At 42.9% G+C, this 19710-nt stretch overlaps 1 protein-coding gene across 1 annotated transcript in view; it reads left to right on the top strand.

Moving 5' to 3' along the window:
• ELOVL6 (ELOVL fatty acid elongase 6) overlaps positions 1-6408 on the top strand; it is a 132462-nt gene extending 126054 nt beyond the window's left edge. The window contains exon 5 of the mRNA XM_046656677.1: positions 2002-6408. Within this exon, the coding sequence (XP_046512633.1) occupies positions 2002-2426 (425 nt within the window). The 3' untranslated portion in view covers positions 2427-6408. The remainder of the gene's footprint in view (positions 1-2001) is intronic.
• The last annotated feature ends 13302 nt before the right edge of the window (positions 6409-19710 follow it).

Genomic DNA, 19710 nt, shown 5'->3' with positions numbered 1-19710 from the left:
TGGTTTGATGAGCAGTGCCATGTCCGCGCCCAGGATTCGAACTGACGAAACACTGAGCCGCCTGCAGCGGAGCGCACGAACCTAACCACTCGGCCACGGGGCCAGCCCCGGCAAATGACTTTTATTACAATGTGTTTGGATATTGTGTGGGATATATATTTTAGTTTATGCTTGGATAATCATAAAAAACATCTTCTCAGTTATCAATAACCAAATTTGTCTTTACATATAATTCCTTGGACTTCTACTTTCTTTCCACTGTGAACAAAAGTAAGCTGGAGTTACTGTGCCTGCATTATAGTCCACAGAGGGAAGGAGGCACAGAGTAGTGAGTACACAGAATAGTGGATCTGTGACAGGCACACAGAAATAGCGTAGTTTAACACTGAGAAGTAAACCCCAGGTCTCCTGACATAATTTTGTCCCCTAAGTATTCAAGAGAGAGCTACTGTCACCATCGATCATTATCAGTCTGTCTGACATTTATAGGCATAATATGGCAGGTGTCCCACCAGAGAAAAGAGGACTTCTAAGAAACTTTTATAATATGTTCAGAAATGCAGCAATTGGCAGCTTTCCGTTTCTGTTCTAAACAAATAGGAAGTAATACTGTTTAATAAATCAGTAGGGAAATAAATTAACAGCTCCTGCTGAACGGAATAGGGCACCACCTGTATCGTAACCACAGCCATCAGAAACTTAACATCTTTCCAAAGCCCACCATTCTTTGACCTTCCCTAGTGCCACATGTTTTAGGGTGTCCATGAAGTATGACAGATAAGTCAAGATAAGTACCAATTCCCTTTGTGCTTAAATAAATTTCAGAAGAGGGACCTTCTACTTCTCCCTGGTATATAAAAAGAAGTCAAGTTTGAGTTCACCAAAGATTGTGAAGGATTTGGGGTTTTCCTCTATCTGAGAACCACAGAGATAGAAAAGACATGAAACGTTGACCTGCATAAACCATTTCTGTCCCACATGCCAGTGTCTCTTCCCTTTTTTCCTACTTCTTAAGGGAATTGGGTGTATTTGTTACTGTGTTAGCTCTTCATCCATTTTTACATAAGTATTCTACAGTATATTTTTCAGAATCCCTACACTTTTAAAGAATCATTTCAGATATATAGCATCTACCTACCTGAGCATAATTCTAGCTTCTATAATGTAAATTTCCTACCTCAGGGACAGTGGTCTCTTTCTTCAGAGGGATATTGTTAGTAAAATTTTTTATAGATCTTGGAAAGCTTTTTCAAAGTTAATTCCACCAAAATGGGTGTCATTCTCAGTTTTATCACTTGATTCATTGGTATAAAATATTCTAGTTGCCATCTTCAGCAAATATAGTGGAAGATGACTTTTGTTCTCTTTTTCTGTTTTTGCCTTTTCTTTAAATTTTAGTTTTCTAACTGCCATTTATCAGGGCTTCACTTTATAGGGAGCTTACAAAGATATGTTTTTGAGGGATACCTTTTGTCATGTATCAAAGAAAAATGGTTTTCCTCATATAGAGAGGTTTAAGAACATTGCTGGGCACTTGAATTCCAATGTGTTTCCCTCAATTGATCAGTGATCTAGAAGTCCCTTGACTCTTCCAGGTAATACTTCCTAATATGGTCGAGTTAGAAATTGGGCAACATGATTGCTGACGTCCCTTCCAGATCAAAAATAAGGTTTTGTGTAAAACATCTTTCTGAAAGTAATATTTATTGAGCACTTGCCATGTGCCAAGAGGGCATGTTGATTATCCTATTTAACTTAACTCTCAGACACTTCCAAGCTACAGTTATTATCCTCACTTTCCAGAGGAGGAAACTGGAAAATGGTGAGGGTAAGTAAGCTGTCCAAGGGCACAGAGCTAGTGAATATCAGTCCAGGATTCTAACCGAGTCCCTCTCACTCTCAAGTCCTGCTTCAAGATCTCGACCTTCTTGCCAAAACTTCAGTTATCGTTATGTCATGGTCAAGGGGCTCATGTACGTTCTTTCCCTTTTGGTCTTTCAGGAGATACAATATTCATTATTCTGAGGAAGCAGAAGCTGATCTTCCTGCACTGGTACCACCACATCACTGTGCTCCTGTACTCCTGGTACTCCTACAAGGACATGGTTGCCGGGGGTGGTTGGTTCATGACCATGAACTTCAGCGTGCACGCCTTGATGTACTCTTACTATGCCCTGCGAGCGGCTGGTTTCCGAGTCTCTCGGAAGTTTGCCATGTTCATCACCTTGTCCCAGATCACGCAGATGCTGGTAGGCTGTGTCATTAACTACCTGGTCTACTACTGGATGCAGCATGACCAGTGTTACTCTCACTTTCAGAACATCTTCTGGTCCTCACTCATGTACCTCAGCTACCTTGTGCTCTTCTGCCACTTCTTCTTTGAGGCCTACATGGGCAAGATGAGGAAAATCAGGAAGACTGAATAGTGTGGGGACTGAGGGGGAAGCCATAGCTCAGGGTCATCAAGAAAAATAATAGACAAGAGAAAATGGCACAAGGACTCACATATGGTGCAGCTAAAACACAACACAACACATGAGCAAACACAAAGCCCAAGGCAGCATAGGAATGATCAGGTTGACTTAACCCAGTAAGTTTATGATCCTTTTTGGGTGAGGACTCACTGAGGGCACCTCAATCTCAAAGGATTGCTGCTGGAAGACCCCATGCCCTCTTTATCTGTCGACCCTCAGACAAATGAGAACAAAAGTGAGCCAGAGGCAGGAAGAGAAACAGGAGACAAACAAAAGCTATTAACACTATTTGAAAAAAATGTATTTACTAAGTGTTACATTTCTCTAAGGACGAAAGAAGTTTACTTTAAAAACTGTGCGAGCACATATGCATACAATCCTTTCTAACCTTTTTCCGACACTAAACTGGAGCCAACATAATAGATAAAAATGGACGAAACACAGGGTGTGTATCTAGAACAAGGATGCTTTTGCAAAAATTAAAGCCTTTTTTAAGAACGGCTAGTAGTCGTAGCCCCCATGAGAAAAGATGCCTTAATCTCTAAGATTAAGAAAACAGGTGTAAACAACTCTATTTCAACTAAGAGAAAGACTAGTGTTTTTCTCTTCACAGCACAGCCTTGGGCTAATGAGGTTGCCAAAACCAGACGGGCACAATATTTTTCCAAGGTTCTTCCTGGGAGGATGGAAATAATGCAGCCCACTTCCTCCAGGGGCAGCTCCAGCTCAGAGCATTTCTGAGAGTTTAGCTGTGATTTCTACACTTAAATGAGATACGAAGCATTATCCTTGGTTCCGTTGCCCTAGGCTTTTGGGCAGAAGAGTAAATACAGAATAGAAAAGATGAAACTCAGCCAAATGACTTGAAATTGGGCTCTGAACTACCTGTAAAAAGGTTCAGCCCAAGACCATTCTTGAGCTGGGAAAGGGAAAACAGACAGCGGGAAGAGAAGTCAGCGGAAAATCAAGGCAATGGACAGACAATGTGTATGCCCCTCCTACCGGACTTCACACATTCTCATAACTTTCCAAATGAAACCCTGTGGTACAGTCCATATTTTCTATATTTTTGTGAATTTCAAAAAGAAATCTGCAGGGCCTTTCCTGATAATGGGTGAACACTGTGCTTCTGCATCCTCTGCATTTGCTCCCTAAGCAGTGCAGGGGGTATAAAGTGCCCTCTGCTGGTCAAGTGGAGATGCTTCAACAAACACTCATGCAAGTTTGGCTGGAACAGTTGACAACAACAGGCCCCTTCTAGGCTTATCCTTCAAATTTTAAATGGTATAAAATACTCGTATTTTTGGCCAAATCAGGAGATGTTCTTCCTGCTTCAAATGACTTCAGAAATTTTTTAAAAGGGACTTTCGCTCTGGAACTCAGAAAAATCAACATATTAAGAGCCATATTCTTTAAAGAAATAAAAAGAAAGCTAGATAATATAATATTACCTGTAATATTTCAGTCCTTTACAAGCCAAATAAATGTGTAAACATTCCTAGTATTTCAAAGAAGCAGTTACATAAAGTTGTTCAATGTGATATAATAGTATTCTAATTGGTTACGTAGCTTAATGATTAGACAAGCTAGACGATAAGCTTAGGGCCTACCACCTACATAGATTCTATACGCAGAACCACACACGTATGCACACCGATGTGGGGGATCCACACACGTATGCACACCCACGTGGGGTGAACCCAACTTCAAAGCCCAAGTGGATAGAAACCCATTTTCTGGCTAGCAGAAAAAGAAACTGTTGTTTATCTTTCTTGCTTTATTTGAGAGTGTACAGTAAAAAGGGATTTTTCAAATTATTTTTATATTATTTTAGCTTTAATTGTGCTGTCATTCATGAAACAGAGCCGCTCTGCTTCTCTGTCAGAGATGACAAGGGCTTTCTCAGCATCTCGTCTATGTGTGGAATTTAAAAGAATAAAGTTTTATTCCATTCTGTGTGAATGGTTTGAACAATGAACAAAGAATCCATGCAGACCAAGTCATGACTGATAGCCTGGCTGGGGGTGGGGAGGGAGCCGCTACATCTGTGTTAAATTATTGTGAACAGTCTATGATGTCGTGACGTAGGTTCATAGATGAGGAACAATTGATGGAGGAATGTATTATTATTAATATTTTTATTGTTATTATTATTATGGCAAAACTGACATGAGCTGAAAAAGTGGGTCCTGCTATGACAACTAGTAGATCTGAGGATGCAAATGATGTTACTTTGAGCTTTGAAAATACATGATGCTGTGCAATAAGCTTTTTTTTTTTTCCTATAGGAGAAAACGAGCAGAATGATTAAAATAAGGAAAAGGCCAAATAGGAGCTGACTTGAGTTTAATTGAAGGACCACTCAGAGCTCCTCTGGTTGATTTAATTTAATTATTTAATCCATTGATTTGTCATTGATCCTTTAATGCAGGTTAGAGTGAGGGAAGGGGCCTGGACTTTAAGTAGACTCGAAATGATGCTTCCAAAGCACTTTCATCTTGATGCAGGTTCATACTTGTGTGCACTTGTGAGATAATTTAGAATTTTTGTTTACAGGTTGAATGTTTAATAAACGGTTTTTAAATTAGCTAAATATATCGAAGGGCATTTCCAATGTTTATCACTTGAGGAAAAAACCACACATAGAAAAAACCAAAATTCTGATATTCCAGGTTCAGTACACTGTTTTCAATGTCTCAGCTTCACTGCTTAATTATATCAAAATATGAGGCCGGACCACTAGCCCACGGCAAATCCGACAGCTACCGGAGACCTGGCTAGCACGCAGATAATCCTGCTGTCAGTTAACATTCCAGAAAAACTTGGGCAGGCAAGTTTTTATAGCTGCCCCACTATGATGCAGTAGATTATTTTTCTATTGAAGATTTTCCCACTGCATTCCAATTTGAGTATGGTGAAAACATTCCTGGATTGGGGTAAAAAAAAACCCAAATCCTTCATTTCACATTTAAGTACATGCAATCCGATACGCTAGGTCTGAGCATCAACCCAAGTCTATGAGTTTGCAATGAAATCATTCTAGTGAGAAATGCTGTATTCACAGAGCAGGAGATTTTATCTGAACATTCTAGTTTTGCTAATGAGAAAAGAGCAACTACTATAGTTCATGTAATGCCAGGCCAAAGAACCAACTTAAAATCATGTATTGAGATTATTCCAGGTCATTTACTCCCATCCTTCCACTAGAAAAGTTGGGGAGGGAGGGAGACAATACATACCTATATGTTGCTTAAGGGGAAATAAAGGATTGATCTCGTCCCCCTCACTTCTTCACCTCCCTCCTAATCTAGCTCTAGACTGAGCCAGAAACTTCATTTGAGTGGGGTTTTTGTAAAATTGAATGGAAGAACACTTGTAAGAAAGAGACTCACAGAGTTTTTTTAAAAAAATCAGATGTGTTATCCTCATGATCAGATAAAACCTGTCACATCAGAGTTACAAATCACCTGGAGTCAATTACACTGGAGTAGAATGAGTAGAATGTTCCAGAAGTCTGGCCTCATTCCCAAACTGCTGAGTCACCTGGGAGAGAACATGCTCAGGTTACTATCTCTTCTTTATTCTGATAGAACAGCCTCTCCTGAGAGACTGCATGTGTCACACAACTAAAAGTCAGCTGCAGCACCTTCTGAGGGCTTTTTTCTAGTTTGGTTAATGATTCTTTCCCACACTTGTTGGATTGGCCATGAGCTGATTCAAGAGAGCCGTTAGGAGAGTGGAGGAAACTTGCCTCCCAGAGTTCAGAGCGTTGGCTTGCATGTGCATGGTCCATGTCTGTCTCTTTTAGACACTTACTTCCTTGAAAAAGTTTCCCTCCTGAAAAGTGCAGTTATGTGACAATTTCATGACAAAAGCCCAGAACTTTCCAGTAGTCCAGTCTTTTTGTTTTGGTTAATAAATATTTTGCTATCAATGGTGGTGATAGTAGAGCCTTGTTCATGCTATGAGTCATTGTCTCTGAAGTCGTTCTTCTGTCCCTTTTATATTTACATATAAGACCGGATTCTCTGTGCCTCAGACCCATTAACTTCAGGAAGAGATTTTGCTTAGAATGCACCACAGGGTGTGGCCTTTATGCATCCACATTAAAGTGAGAGCCGATAAAGCAACCATACTCTTAGTTTGTGCCGACAATCAGGATGAAGTGTTAGGTCCCAGTTGTCCAATAAACCAAGAGCCTCTGTATACTGGTACCCGCTGGTGCTCCAGCAGAAAAAGTGTCAGTGCAGTGACAGTATTTTCTTGAATGCCAGCTGTGATGCTCCAATTATAAATATCTTCGAGCCATATGGCAGACCCCATAGCTGACAAGGCCAGTTAGGTACACCTGTGCAGAGCGTGGAAGCCTAGCCACAAGCCTGTCAAATCCTCAAGTTACTCTCCTCATCCTCAGTCACTTGGAAAATTTCAGGCTCGCAGAAGAGGGGAAACTAATCCCTAGGCTGCCCTTCCTCTTGAATTACACTTTTTTTAAAAAGTGAAACAGAGGTTGTTCTAGCACTAAAGAGACAGACAGTGAGAGCACACCCATGGGTGGGTTTGGGGGGGTTTGTATGACAGCCTTTTGATTTTACGTTGGGCGGGCGAGAGTCTTGCATCAGATGTACTTCACTGGAACTCCTAAACCCGAAACTATGTTGTACTAAAGTTCTCCTGAAGCAACTGGTTCCATAATTAGAGTCAAGCCATATTTGCAACCCGTTTAGGCCAGAGTTGAGGGGTCCTGACTCATGTCGGTATTGAAACACTGATATTTTCCCAATGTTTGGTGGCACATGAGACTTTTCTCCCAGTGGACAGAAGTCAAGAAGGCTGCAGAAGTAGCCTCATCATGCTGCCCACGCGTCTCGCTGCAGACAGGTCGGCCTCTCCTGGGAGTTCAGGCTGGAAGCTGCTTGCTGCTACCTTGGGAACCACTGGAAGACGCAGCCTCGGAGGGACCCCAGAGCCTGGGTTCAGATGGAAGCCCACCCACATAAGCCTCACAGAGCAAATCACAGCAGTGTTGGAATTGTTATTTTCAAGCGTCTATTTCACAACATTGAAAGAAATATTTTTTTCTGATCTATTAAAATTAAAAATAAAATCATAACTTTTGATTTAAAATCAAACTGTTGCTGGTTTCTTTTATTTCTTATTCAGGGCAGTTTCAGGGGGAACCCTCAGTGACACTGAGGGCCACTCAAAGACCTTAGCAAGCCTATTCCACACTGGACCCAGTTTGCTCATGCAACCTGGGAGAAAGGGCGTCCACAGCTGGCACCAGTTTGCTCATGCAACCTGGGAGAATGGCCATGCCACACCAGACCCAGCGTGCTCATGCAACCTGGGAGAAAGGGCATTCCACATGTAACACCAGTGTGCTCATGCAACCTGGGAGAGAGGGCATTCCACACCTGACACCAGCGTGCTCATGCAACCTGGGAGAGAGGGCATTCCACAGCTGGCACCAGCATGCTCATATAACCTGGGAGAATGGCCATTCCACGCCTGACACCAGTGTGCTCAGGGAACATAGATGAGTCACTACAACTCCTCTGTTCTTTGTAGAGCCCAGAGACGTACTTTCCACATACCATTGATCAAAATCTACAGGTCTCTAGCCCTTCAATCGTGTTTCACGGGTGTACCGCTTCACAATTATGTGTTTTCCAGAACTGTTAGCTCACCAGAGCAGTCCTCGTGGGGCGGTCTAAGTTAGATCCCCATTTTACAGGTGAGCAAAATGTGCCCATTAGATCAAATATCACGGAAGTAGGAATGAGATCTGAACGTAATCTTACCTGCAGTTTCATTGTAGCCACTCAAATCATTTGAAAATAAGTAAAGTATAAACTAAAGGAATAAAATTCCAATATTGGCACTGAAGTAGGAGGCACTTGGCCATGTCCTTGGACGGTATTTCAGGGAAAAATGTACATTGGGAAAGATTTCCAGAGCACAGCACCTCCCTCCTGGGAACTGGCGGCATGTGGCTCATACCTGCCGGCCTCATCCTGGTCGTCTACTCGCCCGCTCCTCACATTTGCCCTTCGACCTCTGGTGTTCTTGTATGTTCTCTGTCGGATACTTTTTAGGTTAAATGGCATGTGGCATTCTTCATGGCTTTTTAGGCATCTATGCAATGTGTACAACAGCAGTGTCCGTATAGCACTTACGCTTAAAACCAAGAACCCATTTGTGGAGGTTTTCCACAGGCAGATTACTAGGAACAAAACTCTCTTTTCACACCACCTTCTCAGAATAAATTAAGATGAAACTTTCTATTCCTTTTGTAATCTGTTTAAGGTATGTTCTTAACTCAGGGCAAAATTGGGGGATGGGAGGGACCCATACTGCACAGAACCTATTTTTATTAACTTCACACACACAGGAAAAGGAAACACAAGCAAAGCTCAGGGGGCGTTTCTGGTTTTGACAGCCGTCTCAGAAACCCAATACAAAGACGGTGCTGGTGTAGCTTCTGACCGGCACCGTCTCACGCAATGCAAGCTTCAGCAATGAATGAAGCGAGCACTGAAACAGGAGTGCTTTCTACCACTGCCAGCTAACAGAAATGCTGTACCTATGTCACTGCAAGACCAAGAAACATACCACAGCAGGCTTCCTGGGAATGAAAACAATAAGAATGGGATCAGAATACCAGTATCTCAGCAGCGTGACCGCTCTTAGCTGTTTTTTGTGTTGTCAAAACGAACGAAATTAATTGGAGCCACAGTGGCTGGCCTAAATCAATGGTCAGGACAGTTTAAATAACTCTGAGGGCTCCCCACTGGTTGGTCTGCAGCTGATTCATCTCCAGTCCCCCCAGGTCCAGGCAGGGTCTCAGCTATTGCCAAACCCCTCCCCCTGCCACTGACCAGGAGGTCCTGCTGAGAAGCGGTGGTCATCACAGCTAGAGGGGCAGGGCTGTCCCTAGCCCCACAAACTGGACACACACAGAGCTGCGAACATGCTCTTCACCTCAATCCATGATGTCCTGCCACGTTCTGTCACCAATAAATGATTCCGGGCAGAAACATGCTCTGGGCCAGGAAAACATCGGACCCCACTGATCTAGAAGAGGCTTGTGTAATTCACATCCCGTTCTAAGCTTACCCTTCTGCTTTTCATTGTTCTTCACCTACATCAGAGCTGAAGGAAGGAACCATTGGTATTTTGCCTTATTTACCTATGCGTTATAGAATATATATTTAGATGGGAAAGATTATACACACATACACACATTATGAAAACAACTTTGCAGCCTGAGGATTAAGCGTGTGACAGCCCCCTCCTGACACACCCCTGCGGTCTCAATACTGATCCTGCATCTTCAGTATTCTCAGAACCCCAGAGTGGAAACCCTGTGCTACGCTCTGGGGTTTCATACACAGCTTCCTTCTCTATCGACTACACTGATTCCTTTCATACTAGAGGGAAGTACTGTCCGCCTGGGTGTTTCTCTTCTATGTTTCATTTGTGAAAACTCCAGTGGGTGTTTCTTAAGGTGGCCAATATCTCTCTACAAAGAGAAGGCAGACAGTGTTCGCTCTTCGTGCATCCTCCATGGCTCATAGTTACATGTGAGCTACTATAAACTGCCAGAGCATTTTCTGCAAAAGGAGCAGTTTGTCCCCAAATTAGAAGCAGTTCTCATTCAACTTAGTTTTCGAATAATCAAATCAATACAACACAAATAAACCTACTGAGCCTCCGAGGCGACTTTGGCAGCTATGCCGGCTCATTTGTTCATTTACGTGTAACCCGAATTTCCCCCGGACCCACCAGCCTAGAGAGGCAAACCGTTCACCGGTTTGTAGCTCCCACGGATGCAGGACTTCTGACTTCCTGCCGAGTCCCTTGCATCTAATTCTGGAAATTGCCAAGGGGAGTCTCACAGCCTCCCTCGGGCATTTCTGTTATGCTGTCACCCTCACCCGACCTCCCTCCGGTCCCCATCAGGTCTGGCTGCTCCTGCATTGCTCCACTGGGCCCTGAAATCTCTTTATGCACCACGGGTCCAGCAGTTCTCAGCAGGCATCCACCACCCTTTGAAAGGCAGAACGCCCTCCGCTTTGCTGTGGGCAAGATGCCTCTCTCCCCTTGGTTAGACGTTCTGTGCAAAAGAGGGGCCCCTTCTCTACTCAGGAGCCAGATGTGCATCCAGTGCAGGGCCAGGGAATGCTCCAGATGCACTAGGGCAACAGCCGTCACGCTGCACGGGAATGCTTAGTCCCTCCCCTGCGTGGGGCAAAGCTCACTCCTGGGTTGAGCTCAGTGGCCCTGGCTTCCTCTGCCACATGGATAAGTGTCATCCCTGGAAGATCCTCAGCCCCATTGTAAGTGGACCCCTGCAGCCACCACGCCTGCTCCCCAGACCTACCCAGACATATCTGAGCCGAGGAGAGGACACAAGGTGGAGTTCCTTTTCTAGAAGCCTCTCCTGTGATCTCCCCACTCCCCCCCACACCAGGATCCAGGTCCAGGCATAGCTGAGACTCACTTAAATTCACCCCATCAACCTGACACACACGTAAATAAATAATAAAATGCAGACACATGTAGAACAATACAAGTCCTTTCCTTTCCAGTGAAAATGGGCTTTTGAATTAAATAGGCAAACTGTAGAAAGTCACAATAATTTCCTAGATCTGCTCTGTTTATTAGGGCTAAAAATTTGTTGAAAGGGTGAATGAACGTTAGTCAGTGGCTGTGGCTGTCTCCTGTACATTACAGATCTGTCTTCTTTCTCGTGTGCCTATGTTTAATGTGTGTGTGTGTTTGTGTGTATTGCGAAAGTCCCTGTGCTTTTTCACTCCATGCTTATAAACAGGCAGAACTGTGTTTTGAGCCCTTGGATTATGGGCTTATTGCACCGGAAATTTTAAATCTCATGTCATATAATGGTAGCAATTAGCAAAAGTTCTTATCTAGGATGTCAGAATATAGGCTCTGGATTCCAACTGCCTGGCTCTGCCATCTGCTTGGGGGTAGTTATTTGACTCCTCTGTGCCTCAATTTCCTCCTCTGTGCAAAGAGTGTAAGAATGGTCCCTCCTGCATAGAGTTACTGTGGGAATTCAATGAGATGACCCCTGTAAAGCCCTTAGCATAGTACTTAGTACATAGCAATTGCTCAATAAATGTTAGCTAATATTACCACCACTGCTCTCGTTGTTTTTTACTTTACCTTTTCTGGACAATATACACATGAGCCTCTGTCATTCTTCACCATGATCCTCCAGAAATTTGCCCATAGAACTTGATGGTGTTATTATGATAACACATTCTCTAAACAAAGAAATATCTTTTTCAGGCTAATAGAGAATGAGAGGCTAGGTTAAAAAATTTATTTCAATGAGGACAAATGTAAAGTCCTGACATTTTTGTTATGGTTTGTTTTTTGTTTGCTGATTTTGATATTCATTCACGATGAGCCAAAGACCTTCAAGAGGAAGAAAAGCTCTTTCACCTGAGCACTCACTATTTGGGCCCAGATGTTATTCTAACCTGTCCTGAAAGATCATTTTTCACCACAGGCCCATTTCTAGCATGAATATTGTGATAAAAAGAATTCTGAAGCAGATACGGGTGAATTCCTGCACCTGATAACTTAGACATCAGTTTTTCGGCATAGTCTTGTTTGAAATTGCCAGGGCTGTTAATACAACGCAAACATCTGAATTTAAAATGTAATAGCCTTTCTGCATCGTGGTTCTGGTGAGCGGGTCTGTCAAGAACACACGTGTCTTATCACAAGGTTTTCCAGTAAAAGAAAATTGACTCCAGAAACATAGAGAACTCCCAAATGATTATTATATTCAAAATGCCCTAAAACTCTGGAGTTTACATGCAAAATTCTAAGCTAATTAAATACGCACATGTCATTCAAAAGCACTGAATGAAATACTAGTCACTAGAAGCACGGTTAAGTGTAGACCATTCACTTACCTTTAAACTCACACAGAAACCTTTGATTTGAAAACGTCTGTAATGAGATCACGTGAAGAAACCTGTGAACCGTCAGAAGCTGGACCTGAGCTGAGGAGCACAGCTGCCGGCTTGTCCACTCAAACTAGATGAACTGCATTTTGAGGTTTTAGGCTATGGATTTTTTTTTAACTATGGGAATTACACAAACCTTATTTAATTTAGGCATAATGCCACTGAAAAGGGTTCTCCTTGTCTAGGATTGGTGCACTATACATTTGTGTATTACTTTGCAATTATGTTACAATAACTGCATTTTAATTACAGTCGCATGTTTCTTTCAAAATGCCAGTTCTAGTTGGCAGCTGTCAGCCTTCCCCAAGTGTCCAGCTCTGAAACTAGAACGAAGCCAGTATCCCCAACAGAACAAATGTTAGCGCCTGCCTACCTTTCCTTTTTTCCTTTTATTACATACAGGTTGTTTAAGAAAAATCTTTATTATATCCGGCGATTTTAGTTCTTATCAAAATGCCCCACATTTACATATATATGTATTTTAAACAACAATTTGAAGTTTTGTCTATGTTTTGAACTGCTCCTTACCGCTTGATTCATAAGTCATTTGATTATGCCTAACACTGGTTAAACTTTTTATTGTCAGAACGTTTAAACATACATAAAAGTAGAGAGAATAGTACGTGAGCCTCCATATTCCCAGCACCCAGAATTAACATTTATTCATATTTGACCATAATGACCATATGTGTTTTAAAGCAAATCTCAGGCATTATGACGTTTCACTCTTAAATCTTTCAATATGCATTGCTAAAAAAAGACATTTTCTTATATGACCGCAGTATTGATATTATGACATGTAGGAAAATTAATAATAATTTCTTACTATCATCTAATGTCTTGACCATTTTCAAACTTGCCTGATTATCTCCAAAATATCTTTTTGCAGAGAGCTCCTCCCTGTGTTTTTCTATGCCAACTGATTTATTAAAGAAACAGAGTCAGTAGCCCTAGGAAGTATCCCACATTCCGGATTTTTGTGTTAGCTTGTGGAATCATTTAACTCCCTCCATTCCTGCTGTTGCCTATAATGAGAAGTCAGATCTTAAAGCTTGATTAGACTCAAGCTTAAGAGTTTTGGCAAGAACATTTTGGGTGTTACTGTGTATTTCATATGGTTTCTCAAAAGGAGGTGCATAATACCAAGATGTCCCACTTATGGGGGGCTAGGATTGACCAAGTGGCTCAAATGGCAATCCACCCCCCATTATAATGCCAACTTTCCTCCCTTATACTGTAGGCTAGTACTCTGACGTGTTTAAAATACCCAGTTCTCTAGAAACCTTTCACCTAATCCTTGTGCCATCCATTTCAATAATAGTTGCCTGAATCATTTATTTCACTGGGGGATGAAAAACTGAGATCTAGAAATCTGGCATTTTTTCCACATTTATTGACTAAAATTCTTTTGCTTAATTAAAGCATTCTTCATCAACGGAGGCAAGTTGAGCATCCTAAAACACAATTTATGCAGGAAACTATATAGCTAAGGTAGGATAAATGCTTAATTCTTTCCTTAAATGGAAATTTTCAGAATATCAGTTTGGTGCACCAGCCACCTCTAATAGTGACAAATGGTGAGTTTTGAGATTTTTTTTTCCTTTCATTCCCTTTTTTTTCATTATCTTTGTGAACTCATAACTTTTATACGTTTAATACGTTTCGACTGATTACAGTCTTTATTCTTTTGGGGCAGCTCAAGACATCCCATCTCAAGGCAGTGAGAGCCCTTCAGATCGGCTGCTTGTCCCTGCGGAGGATCCTCAGGCGTCTCAGATAGCCTCCTTTCCTTTTGGAACAACAGGGAGTCCCAAGCTCACCTTGTGTTTTTCCTGACCCATGGAGTCATTTCTCCAAGTAGTCATGGTTTCTTTTAGTGTGTGAAATTACCGATTCTTTCTACTCTAAAATGCTTATATTTAAAAATGAATCTGAATTTAACTACACTGTCAGGTTGAAAATCAACTTATTTCAAAGACTAAAAACCCACCATGCACTGCTCCCAAAAAACGTTTCAATGAATATGATCACCAGACACACACAAGTAAGATTATCAAAGCACTTTGGGCATTCACTCACTCCCTCATTCTGCGATGTCCCCATTAATTTGCTACAAGCCATATTTACCCCCATCTAACAAGGTAAGCTGGTCAAGGCTTTAAAGAAATTGTACAAAGCAGTCCAAAAGGTATTATGCAAATGATACTCACTGGCAGTCATTTAATTAAATTTAGTTAAGTAATTTAAAAGGAGTATTTTGATGATAATTTAAAAAATTTATTCCATATAAAAATAGGTAAAGATTGACCAGGGACATAATGTCATAGCTAGAGCAATCATTCATTTATTTATTCAGTGAAAAAAAACTTATGTGCCTAGAAATATGAGACACTAACATTTAGCCTTAGAGCTGCGATGTTTTAAATTAATTTCTAGAGGTGGACACTCTTTCTGTGAATCACAATTGTACTTTCCCACAACTGTTAAAAGTAGGATTACAGTATCATGATGTATTCAAATACTTAGACATATGAAGAAGAAATTGGCCTACTTTCCTGAGACATTGAATCCCCTGGGGTCCTCAGCATTTGGCAATTGATATCCCTTGTTTTTCACTGTGGTTTGGGCTACGTTTTCAAGCCATAAATCTGCTTTAGTCTCATTTTGGTTGCCAACTTGTCATTATCACCATCGCAACCAGCCCCAGCCACCTCATTGTCAGGCATCTTTGGTACCAAAGAGCCGACCTGAGTCAAACGTATTCTTCCCTGGAGGACTGTCTGTAGCTGAATGGCCCAGGAGAGTTCCAATGGGGAATTTTTCCATTGGAATTTGCCTCTTTGTCAGCAAACGCCTTGTCACCAGAGCAGTTACTCTTCGCTGCGACTTTTCAAGTGTTTCCTGGCAGCTTGCTTCTTCAATTTTCAGGGCACTGTCCTGGAGAGAGCTCTGTTCTGGGAAGCAAACATTCGAGGCTCTGTTTTAGCCCCTCTCTGAGCTACTGCGTGTGATCCACACAAGTCGCTGACCTTCAGTGACCCTCAGCGACCCTCAGCGTCCTCATCTCCAGTTGATCGCTGAGGGTCCTGATGGCTCCCACTCTTTTCCCAACTAAAGTTACATATATCTCTCCAAAATCCTTCTGTAAATCCACATGGGCAAAGGGAAACATGCTCAAGGTCAGATCCAGGCTACATTCTTCATGTGCATCCTTGTGCTTTGGTTCTTTTCAGCTGGTGCAAACTCGATCAATAAAATTAAGTGGAGAATTTAGGAAAGCTGACTGAAAAAAAACAGTAATTAGGGACTTAAAAGCCACCATCAACAACTTAACTTTTTCAAAATAGATGGGCTGCCAAATGGGATTGACCAATCCATCAGAAAATAATCCAATTCCTTGCTTAACATTTTTTGCAGGGACATTGCCTCACTTCAAAGTAATCTGGATGATGTAAGCCTCCAACGTCCTTCTCCTGGTCATGGTTATACCTTTGGAGTCCATGGAGCAAAATAGGGAAGAGCATGTGCTCCGGAGACAAACTGTCTAGGTTCAAATCCTGCCTTATCACTAACTAGTTGTGTAACTACGGGCAAGTGGCTTTCCCTTTCTCTGCCTCCATTTCCTTGTCTACCAGATGTGAGTAGTCATACTACTTCCCTCACAAACAGGTACATTAAGGTTCTTAGATAGAGGCTAGTACATCCTTAGTCATCAATAAATCTTAGCTAGTATGTGTCAGACTGAGCCACCATTCCTTTCCATGAAAGGGAATTTGGATTTCTTTCAACATATTACCATCACCCTTCATCACTCACCTCCAAAATCTCAAGAGTCACCACATTTGTTACAGATCACACAACACCTGTGGGGACGGTTAAATGTTCAAGGCAGTCCAGTGGAGAAACCATAACTTCCAAACATTTCTAGAACACTTTCTTCAAGTTACTACCTATCCAGCTGCAAATCAGTCAAACCCTCGCCAAGTCGTTATTTCTCTCCAGAGAGTTGCTCAAAAATCCTGTCTCCTGGCAGGGGAAGCAATCCACCTCTTTGGCATTTTTCCCCCCACAGGTCATATCTACTGTGGTCTTAGAAATGTGTATGAATACTGACATGTAGACGTCTTTCCCCTTCAACAAGATACTCAGCCCACTGCTCCTACAGATAGCCCTTAGTAGCTTTCACTTCCAATATTCATCATAACCAACGACTTGAACAAAGATCAAGCACTTCCTGATTGCTGCCATGGCTATAATATTTTCACAAGAAAAGCTTATAAGTGGGTTTCACTAAATGCAAAATTTCCCAAAATTCCTTCACGTATGCTGAAGAAAATTAGAGGTACTTTCAGAAAAGTACTTTTTTTTCTTTTCCGCTGTGAGGACTAGCCAGAGTAGCTTGAAACTATAAGAACATGTCTGGAGCTTATTAGCTTGTAAATTACAAATAGATTCACATTTATAGTTCAATGGATCACTCTGGAAGTTCCCTAGCAGCTTTCAGAAAAACAGTTTCTCAGGTGCTCAGATGAAATGATTGAGGCAAAATGGATTTTTCTACACGAAATGTGAATTAATTCTGGTTTACATATTAAAGCATGCATTTTTGTGACTATATAACGTGATCCTGTGTCCTTTTTAGCTAATTGTAAGTAGGAGACAGCGGATTAATTCACCAACTTGGAAACCTTTGCCTGGATTGCAGCTGACCGAAAAAAAGGTGTTTTTACCTCAGAAGCCAACAGTCAGACATTCTTAGGAAAGTAGTGTGTGTGGGAATGTGGTAGGGGGCCTGGTTGGGAATGAGAAAATAAAATTACTGCAATAAACCTTTTTATTAATATTCCATTAATAAATTCACTTGCTTTTCCCCTTCAAATTGAAAAGCTTTTCCACTTAGACACAGTTTAACATTAAGGAAAACATCACCTCGTGTAGAAGGGAAAGAAAAGCATTTGTTTCACAAGAACCATGAAAGGGAGAATTTTCCTAGCTGTAAAACCACAGATTGCTCTTCAGTGACATCACCCACTGTGACAGTGACAATGACGGCTGTGGGGAGGTCGGGGCCCACCCTCTCTACCACCTGGAGCACCCACCCCCAGCCACTGTGTGCTGGCTGTGTCAAAAAATGATTAAAGAAGACAGTCAGGTGACACAAACTTTAACACTTTATGAAGTGGACAGTCCGCATGCAGAAAACTGTAAAATGGGGCGGAAGGCAGGAAGCTCTCACAGGATAAAGCATAAAGGACAAGGAAGAGAAAACTAGTATCTGGGGCCACATAGTCAACCTGGTTTGGGGTGAGAAGGATTCCATTAGGACAGAGCCCAGAGTCAGCTTGGCTTTTGGGGATTGGCTGCCTGGATTTGCTGCTTTCTGGTCAAGTGGAGCCTTTATAGGAACACAAGTTTCCATCTGCTGAAGCAGGCGTGGCTCCATCTTGAGCCTAGAAAGTTATTTCAATGGCTGGTAACAACTCAAGAGAGAATTGCCCGTTCTTTATATGTGTGTTGGGAGGGGGAGGGGCAGACAAGGCAGCCCGCAGTCAGTCACGGACGGATGTTGATAACCCAAGCCTGGGCCCCTTACCCCAGCTGGAACGCTGCACTGGGTTCCTGCCCCGGATCTTCCACGAGGCAGAGCTGGTCTCCAGCTCACATCACACCCAGGTTCGGCTTTTCCTCCTGCCCTATCCCTGCTTCTCTCCCTCTTCTCCAGAGAGCATCTCCCAGTCTATCACCTGAACAGGAAACCCCACATCAGGCTGCTTCTCGGGACCCCAACCTAAGAGAGCTGGTGCTGCACACGGTCCTCGGAAGCAATGCAGAGGATGGGACTCCGTGTCGCCAGCCTGCCAGCTGGGAAGGAGAGCCGCATCCCTGGTGGGAGGTGGAGCGCTGCTGACTCCTGCCTTGGTGATTGCTAAGCCCTTTGCCTGTGGAGAACTGCGGCAGGACACGGGTGGAAAGACATGCATTAACTGTGCAATGAGATAGGCGTTTAGACCATGTGTGGGAAACGGGAACTGTGAGGACAGGGGTATTTCATAAAGAGAGAAAATGACTGACAGACTTATAATCAACAGTTTAAAGCAAAGTATGAGAGTAAAGAAGAAGAAAACTCTGGAAGTTTTTTTTTTTTTTAAGATTTTATTTTTTTCCTTTTTCTCCACAAAGCCCCCCAGTACATAGTTGTATATTCTTCGTTGTGGATCCTTCTAGTTGTAGCATGTGGACGCTGCCTCAGCGTGGTCTGACGAGCAGTGCCATGTCCGCGCCCAGGATTCGAACTAACGAAACACTGGGCCGCCTGCAGCGGAGCGCGCGAACTTAACCACTCAGCCACAGGGCCAGCCCCTGAAAACTCTGGAAGTTTTTACAGTGACCCTCATCTCCTGCAGCTGGAAGACTTAGTGAGAAGGGCAGAAGATGAGAGAAGGTGGGATTCCCAGCAAAAGCCAAAGTCAGGGCCTGGATGGGGCAGAAGTGGGACCCTGAGAATTGATGGGGGTATCTGAGTAGATACACTTGAGACCCTTGACACCCCGCCCCCCACATTCCCTTGAACTCCCGGGGTCTGCAGTGGAGGCCCACTCCCCATAGGTGAGGGTAGAGCCCTCTGCTCCCCACACGCACCCTTGCTTGGAGAGGGTTTGCGTTACTCAAGGGCCTCATAGGAAGTGATCTGCCCCCACACACACCCCTCCTGGCCATCGCACCCATAATAATTAGGCTCAAATCCCAGCATAACTCAACTGAGGAACTGCTGGGTATACTAAGCCTGGGGAGGGATGGTCTTCCCAAACAGCCACAGGCCCGGGCTAACGTGGCTCAGCAGGAGCCAGGGCGGAGGGCGGGGAGCAGATCCCGAGAGACAGAAGGGCGCAGAACGTGATTTACGCCCCAGAGGGGATTCGTCCAGGGTGCCCATGGTTATCTTCTGTTAATTGGGAGGATTTATCACTTCATTCCTGGGGCTGCAAACTGTCGGGTCAGCACGATTTTCCACACATACACAGATTTTCATCTGAGTGCTTTTATGCAGACCCCCAACTCCCCGCTCCATCACACGTGGCGGCTTCCTATGTTCCCCTCACTTCCCTCGCCCTTGAAGATTCTTATGAGTTGTCCACTCTTCTCTCTGCACCTTCGCTTTCAAGCATCAACTAAAATTCTTTTCACTGCTTTTCAAACCCTCTAAAATGACTTCTTGCCTTTTCTTTTAA

This window comes from Equus quagga, chromosome 3, assembly GCF_021613505.1.
Source record: "Equus quagga isolate Etosha38 chromosome 3, UCLA_HA_Equagga_1.0, whole genome shotgun sequence".
NCBI classification, from domain to species: Eukaryota; Metazoa; Chordata; class Mammalia; order Perissodactyla; family Equidae; genus Equus; species Equus quagga.
Note: the sequence above shows the minus strand (reverse complement) of the source record. Positions and strands in the feature narration are given on the sequence as shown.